The sequence below is a fragment of the Camellia sinensis genome, chromosome 10, assembly GCF_055761805.1.
Source record: "Camellia sinensis isolate YWXY chromosome 10, ASM5576180v1, whole genome shotgun sequence".
Taxonomy (NCBI): Eukaryota; Viridiplantae; Streptophyta; class Magnoliopsida; order Ericales; family Theaceae; genus Camellia; species Camellia sinensis.
This window is the reverse complement of record NC_138970.1, coordinates 56,690,164-56,699,925: the sequence shown is the minus strand read 5'-3', so window position 1 is coordinate 56,699,925 and position 9,762 is coordinate 56,690,164. Positions and strand designations below refer to the sequence as shown.

The window sequence follows — 9,762 nt, the reverse complement described above, 5'->3', positions numbered from 1 at the left end:
AACAAACCCAACAACACACACGCAGACTCTTTCTCTCTCTCTCTCTCTCTCTCTCTCTCTCTCTCTCTATCTCTTTACCCTATCATCCGACGATCTACACAGTGAACCCAACACATCCGACTCTTTCTCTCTCCCCTCTGTCGCTTCTCTCAACCTAATTTCTGATTCCTGGAACTTCCACACCGATCGCATCCTGCCCGTAATCTCTCTCTCTCTCAACTCATCTGAATGTATAGAGACTGGCTAGGTTACTTCAGAGACTAATAGTTCTCTTTCCAACTCTAGGGTTTTATATTTCTGTAAAAATCTGAGAAATTTGAGATTGATTATAGTTTCTGACGGATAATACTGATTTCACGGTGATTGGGGTGATCGGACTGCCTAGGGTAGGGAAGTCGACGATAATGAATGAGCTCTATGGCTTTGATGGAACTTCACTTGGTAACATATACATATATGCTCTTACTCTTCTATATATGTATATGATTTTCTGTTTAGTTCATAAGAAAGAATGATAGAAAATAATACTAGAAATATGAAGGTGGTTTTGATAGAAAGCTTCTTCAAAAGAACAAATCTGTTGTGTTTTTCCCAAAAGGTACTGGAAATTTTGCATTTTTTTTGATTTTTTTCTGATTAAAACATTGAAAAGTTTGATGGGTTTGTTCTAATTTGCTACCCCTTTTTTCTGATTAAAACACTGAAAAGTTTGATGGGTTTGTTCTAATTTGCTACGGAGATCAGAAGGATTTTTGACTTATTTATTTATTTATTTATATCTCAGATGTATTATTTATTTATTTATTTGTGTAAACTGTTACTTTATTTTTGACTTATAATTAGTTGATTTAAATCTTATTGACATAAATGAACTACATGTTCATTATCCTTTACAGGCTATTCAGAGTGTCCCCTTTTCTGAATCCAAAGTGCAGCTTCTTGAAGCACAGGTCAGCTGTTTAAACAATCTTAACTTATTCTCTGTATTTTTATTTTGTAATTTTTTCAATAATATATGCCTTTTTGAGGATTATTTTGATTCCTATAGTAAAGTGAAGCAAGTTTTGTATATGAGTATGTTAATGCATCAACATATTATGTGTATATATCTGTTTGTACATATGAATATTTGCTTCATTAAGAAACTTGATTGTTTTTGCAGAAGGCTGAACTGAGGTGTCTTTTACCTAGAAGCTTGCTGGATCATGGTTTTTTTTCCACCATCCTCACCACAAAAAGAAAGCAATGATAAATGCACCACTGATCAATTTTGCAACTATAGTTGGTGTGGGCAGCGCAAGATGCCTTCTCACGTAAAAAAGCTTGTTTTCCCTGAAGATTTCTTAACTACCTTGAGGACAATAGCCAAGCAGGAAGATGAAATTTATCAAGTTTCATCATTGCTGCAAGAGGTGTGTATGGCTTCTTAAGCAGTACCTATTCTCATCTATGGTTGAATGTTTATGTTGCCTTTTGCTTTTTGTATTCAGTTGTGTCTCAATAATATCTTGTATTCAGTTGGTTGGATGTGAACATTTCTTTGATAAAGGGGTTCTTATTAGTTACTTTTATAATTCGTTTGCTTTAGTTATTTAATTTCTTTGTTGTTGAATCCTAATCAATTTTTTTGTTTTTTCTTTGAAGCTTGTTAGTTCTGATGGAGAGAAGCAACCATCTGATGGAGAAGTTCGAGCTGTAACATGGGAGGCCTGTGGGGATTCTGGTGCCCTACAATTGCTCGTTGATCTTCCTAATATGAAGTAACCTCTGAAAACTAGTTCACTGATATCATTTTACTCAATTTGTCATCAGTATTTCAGAATTTTAAATTTTTCAGTCAAATTTCTTTCTTGTTGGAAGCAAACAGGTTTAGAACTTAAATATGAATTCATTGAAAATAGATCATTAACCCCAAAGAGGTTTAAATGTGTCTATACGGTTTCTTCATTTAAGAATTTTCACATCATCCTGTGTGAATTTGCTTCAAAACATCTCATCTTTGCTGCCTTTCTGAATTTCCTGCGTGCTAGGATGATAGATTTGACCAAAAAAGCTGCGTGAAAACACTTTGAGGTTAACATACCTAATGGTTCCTGATACAGTTGACCCAAATTCTCATCCTTAGCTACATGTGTTCCTGATGCAGGTTTGATCAACTTGTGATGTTTTTTGCAAAGCATTTCATTTATGACTATATGATAATTATTCAACTTTTCATTGATTCAAACAGTTTATTGGTGTAATTTTTATTGTTTTGGCATGGTATTGTCTGTTACTATTTCAGACCCATTTGGATGTGTCCATGAAAAGGATTTTGTTTGATCTAATTCACATTCTTGCATTTACAAATTTTTTTTCCTGGTGTTTCTATTCATGAGTAGTGTTTGATATCTGTTGTTTCTCTATTCTATGGTCAAGCATGATGAGGTTTTGATTTTGTAAAAAAAAATTTTGACTTGAGCACAATTGGAGAAGTGTGTGTATATATATATATATATCCATGGAGAACAAGAAAGAGTTGGAAAAAAAATGAAAACTACACTTGTTCTCATCTTAAGTGTTAACAAAGGTTTAAAAGGTTAGACTTAATGACACTGGCGATCAAAGTTCCGAATGTCACTTATTCTGGGTAAACAAAGGTATGACTTCACATTTAGGAGTGTAGTGGAAGGAATGCAGCCTCTATGCCAGCAAAACCTAAGAGCTTGTACCTTCAACTTTGCCTTTCTGTCACTTGCTCGTCTAGCTTTGCTCTCCATGGAAACTATAACAAGTTATCCAACCTAATTGATTTGTCTGTCCTAAATTGTGTTTTTTAGCACAGAATGGATGAATCCTCATTAATTGATTTGGCATGTGGCACTCTAACTTGGGATTTTTGTTAGTTTAAAATAAATAGTTGAACCCTATCACTTTTATTTTTGTTAGTTTTTTTGAACCATAGTAGCAATGTGGTGAGACCACCAAATAACCTCCTCTATTGCTTTTTGTAAGTGGTGTGGTGTGGTGGGGGTGGGGGTTCAAAGCAGTGTTGGAGCCACCAATACCCTACAACTAGACTGGATTAGTAGTTTAATTTGGAAATTGAGTTTGCATCATCACACCAGACCAGACTAGAACAAACTGAGGCTAACTGATTCAACAAACAACTGAACCTGAATTACATTCTCATTCCCTTCTTTTGTTGCCAGCTTCCACACCACATTGAAATATTAGTCTCAGCAGTCACTCAAATCAATGAACTGGACAGCCTGTATGGGATTATCCAGTCACACAAGGTTAGTCAGTAAACTATATAATATACAGAAGTTACGATCCTTTATGTTGTAAAGTTTAGTAATGTACTTCATATTGTTGATCAAGTTGATGATTTGTGCATGGAGCAGTAATCAAATTCTGTGATTCAGATTGAATCCTGATTTAGTTTGTAAATCCCTCGGCCTGCAACTTCAAAAAAATCTATAAGGGACATGAACTTTGTTGTTTAACTGGTAATGAATAGAAGATATGGAAACTAAGCTTTTATCTTTCTATTTTCTTATTTTAATTCCTACAGATTTGCGTGCAGTCTTTCTTATAATAATTTGTGAATGGCTATTACTCGTCCACTTGTCATTGCTTCTTTGTTTTTTATTCATAACTTGAATAATTTTATCTGGTTTACATCTCTTGTGATCTCTAGGTCTTATTCTATTTCAAAATCCCCTGCGTCACTGTTACTTCTTGGGTTCTTATGCTCTGATCGCTTCTATACTGACATTTCTCTACTTTAGACACTGAGGAAAGCATATGGTCTCCTGTTGTCACTTGGATGTAGGTGAACACTTTGTTTGGGAGAGGAAGATGGTTATTTATTAGGGTCTGCACTCAGGCTTGTACATAATCTTTGTTTAGGCCATACAGAAGTCTGTGTCCTCCTATTTTCCTTATTCAAATTTCCTGCATCATGATAGTACACAGATTTGTTGTCCTGGTTAGGGTAATTATTTTTTTATCAATATGTTGGAATAGATTTATCAATATGTGTACCTTTGATTAGTTGAGGTTTGGGTTGACATGAGGAGCTTAGATGACCACTCAACAAAGCCCTCTCCCAAGTATTTAGAGTAGGCCAATAAGTATAGAGATTCTGGGCTTGTTTGGTTTGCTTTTGGGAGAGTTATTGTTGAAATTTTTTTTCAAAATTTTGTTTGGTTTGTGATTTTTCTCAAAAAATTTCCAAAATCATTTTTCTCTCTCTTACACATCAATCAATCACTTTTTCTCTTTCCTCTCTCCTTCTCAATCACTTTTTCTCTCACACATCTACTCAATTACAATAAAATATCAAATCATCCCGAACTCCCAAATTCCAAAACTACTCTCAAAATATACAACCAAACAAATCAAAAAAATTTCTAAACTCTCTCCTCAAATTTTTTTTTTTTTTTTTTTGAAAATCACTCTCTCAAAAGCAAACCAAACACACCCTCTATTTGTTTATTTATTATTATTTTTTTTAATAAGACACAATAAAATTTGGTTGAAGTTTTGGAAGTAAGCATGCACAAGGATGATATATCTGTTAACAAGAAATTGTATAATTGCACATAATAGTTCCCCCTCCCAAAGAAATAACTGAATAAAATCAAATGAAGAGTAAAACTATGAAAGAATAGCCCCAAGTCCCCTCATGGATAGTAAGGTGCCCCTTACTCTTAACAAAATCACCCCTTTTGGACAAGTTGTTGGCAGCCACTTCAACCTCCCTATGCCAACCTAGTATCAGCCTCATCAAGAGTGGAAACCGTGTCCAATATTTCTTTCATAAAATGAGTGTCATTCTGAGAGGCATGTGATCAAAATCTCACCTAACCCACTAGGGGTGTGGGCAGATCAGTTTGGGCGGTTTGGGAGAAATAATCTCAACAACCAAACTGCCCTCAGCGGGTTGACAATTTCATAACCCACCACCAAGCCACATGACTAAGGGTTGGTTTGGGGTGTCCTAAAAAAGTGTACTTTTTGTCTTTTTACGAAAAGATGTGCAGAAAAGTAGAGAGGTGATGTGATGGAAAAAAGATAAAAAGATGGATTATATAGGTCATGCCAAACCAGGCCTAAAACTGGCGTGTTGAACAGGTTGGCAAGTTGTAAATTCTGACATATTATGTGAATAGATTCTAAAGTAATGTAGAACCTTATACTATATTTATGAGCTACAAAATCAAAATAAAAGAACTGCTTGATAATATATTTGTGTTCAAGAAGTGGCAGAGAGAAGCATGGGCAATGAGGAGTGTGGAGAGTCAAAAAATGAGAATATCTATTTAGAGTTGAGGTATTTAATTTATATGTAAGTATTGGTGGGTTGAAGATTTTGAATTGCATATAACCCAACCCAACCCACATAAAATTAGTGTGGAACCCACCCAACCCAGCTCAACCCACCAACACTCTCAAACCACAGGTGGTGGAGTGGTTTGGGAAGTTTGGTGGGTTTTTTGCGCACCCTAACCCACAACGTAACTGGAATCATAGAAAAGGCCTCCAAAGCCTTTCAGAAGAGCTAAAATCTCTACCCCATAATGACAGCTATTTTCCTACTGGCTTGGAAAGAAGAACTGTAGTTTCGGTGTACTAATTTTTGGACTCAAACATGCCCTATGTGTTTCCGCAGTTCATCTACTGACTAACCTGAATTCTCCTCCAACCATGTTAGTAGTTAGCTGAGTAACCTGTTTGATCATCTCTCACCGAGTATGATATTCGTATACAATATTACAGTGTTTTGCTGCATTGTTGCAATTTGGTTTGACCATCTGAAAGATAAATACATACTGTATGCATAGATACACAATATTTTAACTGAATAAATTAAATTATCATGTTATTAATTAATTTATTTATTTCTGATGACATTTACAGTTAACCTCGCAAATCGTTACCTTTGAACACGAGGGAAATTGGAGTAAAGCTTTGGAGTATTATGATTTGCAAGTAAGGTCTGAGGCAGAGATACAAATGGATGTTCATGATACTTACATATGTGGGAAATTTTGAAAAAATTATGAGAATTTTCACTATGCTTTGAGATTTGATTAAAGAAATCAGATGCAAAAACAAAAACTCATAACATTGCACGGTGTTGTGAAAGGCGCAAGGCGCAAGCAGTGCGCCTGAAGGGACCCAAGCGAGGCGCTTTTAATAAGTTGCGCGCCTTGGCCAGGCGTTGAAAGGCGCAAGGCGCGAGCCTAAGAGGGCTTTTTTGTTGTTGTTTATGATTCTGATCTAACGGCTTTGATCTGTGTTCGAAAGGTTCCAACCACATAGGATTATAACTCATACAAAGCAATAAAGCCCGTGCCTCACATTGCGCCTTGTGCCTAGGCCCCAAGAGACCTTTAGTGCCTTGGTGCGCTTTGAGCCTTTAAAAACACTGCATGATACTACTTTGCATAGAGCACATAAGGTAGGTAGAGGTTCTCAAGAAAATGAGAGCCAATTTTACCTACCAATCATTGATGACAATAATTAAATTAATCACCCAAAATTTCAATCTTAAATTATCATTGGTCAACCTTTTGCCATATAGAGATATTAAAGAGGAGGGGGGATGTATTAGTAATGTTTGGTAGTTTATGGGGAAGAGATTCCATTAAAAGCAGAGCATGCACGAGGATTATTAAGAGCATCACTTTGAAGTTTATGCAAAAATGCTATCAGTAAATATAATTCATACCTCCATGCCAACTGTACAGGAATAGGTCATATGGATGTGAGACGAGAAGTTCAGAAGAATAATAAATGCTATCATTATTTTTCAAGCATATGGTTTTACTTTTGATGGGTTTCTAATCATAGTATATCAGAAATCAAGTCTTGCAGATTCTTAGTAAACTTCTTGTTGCAACACTTTCAAAGCCATTCTTGCAGGTGCATAGTGTTTCTTTTCAATTCTTTAATTGCTTCAAACTTGTATATAAAGATATGGCTAGAACCTTCTTTTATTTCTTATGCATACCTGAGTGAAGTAATGATTTTGTAAATCAGGAAGCTCATGAGCTTAGCTTTTGGTCTTTACATACTGTCAACTAAATTACAGTATATGTGAGACAATATTTAGAGTAATAAATTCTATTGTACATTGGCCTATTTAATGATGATGAAGCAGGAAAATTTTGATATCATGTGTTCTTGAAAATTTGTTTGTTTGGTTTAATTTTTTGGGTGAGAAAGTAGTTTAGTCATATTCCTATTTCTCTGGGCTCCTTGACAATTCATCTCAAGAATAGGAAATATCAGTGGTCTAGGGAAGAAAAATATAATAAGAGGGCAAATATAGGTGTTGAGATTATCTACAATTCATATATATATATATATGGGTGGGTAATGGATTGATTTAAAATTTCATTTTGACAGTTATTTGAATTTTTTTATTACAGGAAAAGCATGTCAAAGCTAACATGGGTAGCAGCTTGCCAAGCATTTCTTTGTGGATTACTTGGGTAAGCTGCATTTATTCTCTAATAAAGCAATTACGGTAATCTGACATGGGTAGTATGGTTTTAACCTTAACAACCTTTGCTACTGCCATGACCAATCTTGTTCCAGTCATCACTTTCATTTTGGCCCTCTCTTTTAGGTGCATTTTATATTTCTCACTTTATTTTTTGTTATTCTTTTAAGGGTTGTTATATATAACTAAATGACAATGTGAAAATGTCAGAATACATCATCAAACTTTTCCTGGCGCTATCTAAAGTCTAAACATGTTAATGCAACCCCCTACATACCATGGGAATAAATTATTACTTGGTGTATATCTTAAAATTCCATAAATGAAGGAAGGTTTGATACTCAACTTGGTTTTGTTTTCAATTTTCATAATCTGAAAATAGAAAGTTTATTTTGAATGTTTAGTGTCTTCTTGGTCTTTTCATATATTGATTCTTTGAGAAATAAGAGTAAAGGAAATCAATTTGTCTTGAAAGTTGGAACCATTTTAGCTCTAGCAAATGGGGCTTTTTTATTTTTCATTTTTTTATTTTATCTTACTAATGTTAGTTGCCGAGTTATAATTTTTTATCAATCTTCATGGTGATTCTTTATTGATATGTGATTGGTTTCCTAACTGCCTAAGCCAAACTTAGATTTCTATGATCCTTGAAAATATTTTGTTTGATTTTTATTTTTATTTTTTATTTTTTTTTATATAATTCATTGATTTATGTGACCAAAAAGTAGTCGACTTGACTTTTATATGTTAGCTTTGTCAAGGTCTTCATTATTTTAAAATGTGTTGGTCTCTTGTATATCCACCTTGCATTAGATGAATATGAACTATTTCATGTTTTGTTAAGATCTTAGATTAGAGTGACCCAAATTAATAATAAACTTGCAAAATAAACTGGAGCATTTAGGTTTGATTTCCTATGATATTTCAATGTTCAGACATCAACTGGTAGAATTTGTTGGCAAATTGTTTGTTCAAGCACTATGTAATGTAATTCTGTTAGTTTTACTTTATTTTTACATAAAACTACATCACAACATATAATGTTCCAATATTTCAAGTGCCGGCACATGTGTTCGGAATTTTTTGTTTGCTACCATGGATGTGGGTATCATGAAGCATAGTTGTTTACAATATGTTATTGACCAATTTGTAATATTTTTTTTGCTTGTCCTTCCTAGTCCAAAGTATTTGTGTTAAAATGAGGCCTAGTTTGTATGGTTGATTTGTAAATTTTGTGTAAGTTGAATGTTGATGTCAGAATGAGCAGGGTATTGACATTGTTTATTTGTGGAATATTTGTGTTGATCCGGTTGTTAACAACAATATAGGAGTATGAGGAGACAAGTGAAGAACCTGTGCAAGCTGCCTTGAAGAAAGTGAACAACAAGAAGTTGAAGAAGCTGAAGATAAAGAAACATTGGTAAATACACAACAGGAGACTGAGCCTGAGCCTAAGGAGGAGGAAGTTCCACCGTTGATATCAACTGACCAAACTCAGGATCTGTTGGTAAGTGACTTTAAAATTAATTATTGTGTAATCTCCTTAAAATTGGGAACTGTTGTATTTGGGTTGAATTGGATTTTCTAATTGAATCAAATTTGGATTCACAGTAATGGCAGCTTCCTTTTGCTCTAATTGCAATTGGGTTTGTTATTCTGATTAGTATATTCATGATTCTTGCACATTTTGAGTGCAGGGATTAAATGAAATAAATCCTAAAAAAGAACAACAATACTCAACAATACTCAACCTTGTTAACACCAGATGTTCTTTTTTTTTTGAAATTGATGCTAATTATGTTAAATTTTTGTTGGAATGAATTGTTTTTTATTTTTTGGGGTTTAGAATAGGGTTTTGTGAATTGTTCCTTGTTTTTGGAATCAATGTTGCTGCTGCTGAGTTATGTGTTGAAACTTGGATATAGAAATTATATAATAAGACCTGTTTTGATTATGAATTCGTCCTATTTTGATTATGAATTCGCTAAATATTACAGGTGTATTGTTTTCCTGCTTTGGCGACCAATTTATTAGTCGCGACAAATAAATTATTTTTTTTCGCAAAAAATGACAATTGCCGACCAAGAGTTTTGGTCGCAAAAAATACATCTATTGGCGACCAAAAATTTTGTTGGTCGTGGAAACTCACTTTTGTTGACCAACAGTTTTGGTCGCGAAAAGTAACAATTGGCGACCAAACTAATTTTGGTCGCACAATGTCACAGTTGGCGACTAAAATTTTTGGTCGCGAAATGTCACAATTG

General features: G+C 34.3%; 1 protein-coding gene across 5 annotated transcripts; it reads left to right on the top strand.

The window, feature by feature from the left end:
• Nucleotides 1–223: 223 nt before the first annotated feature.
• LOC145801124 (uncharacterized) lies at nt 224–9,104 on the top strand. 5 transcript variants are annotated; one of them, XR_014342032.1, is made up of 8 exons: nt 224–950; nt 1,163–1,412; nt 1,645–1,760; nt 3,192–3,278; nt 5,908–5,979; nt 6,741–6,915; nt 7,425–7,487; nt 8,827–9,104. XR_014342032.1 is itself a non-coding variant. In XM_082891438.1 (4 exons), the coding sequence occupies exons 2-4, from the start codon at nt 1,206–1,208 to the stop codon at nt 2,241–2,243; spliced, it is 420 nt and encodes a 139-aa protein (XP_082747564.1). In that variant the 5' UTR covers nt 224–950; nt 1,166–1,205; the 3' UTR covers nt 2,244–3,185. The 5 variants fall into 5 exon arrangements, 2 of the variants coding, with proteins under 2 accessions (XP_082747564.1, XP_082747563.1); XR_014342033.1 differs by lacking the exon at nt 3,192–3,278; XR_014342031.1 differs by lacking the exons at nt 3,192–3,278; nt 5,908–5,979.
• The last annotated feature ends 658 nt before the right edge of the window (nt 9,105–9,762 follow it).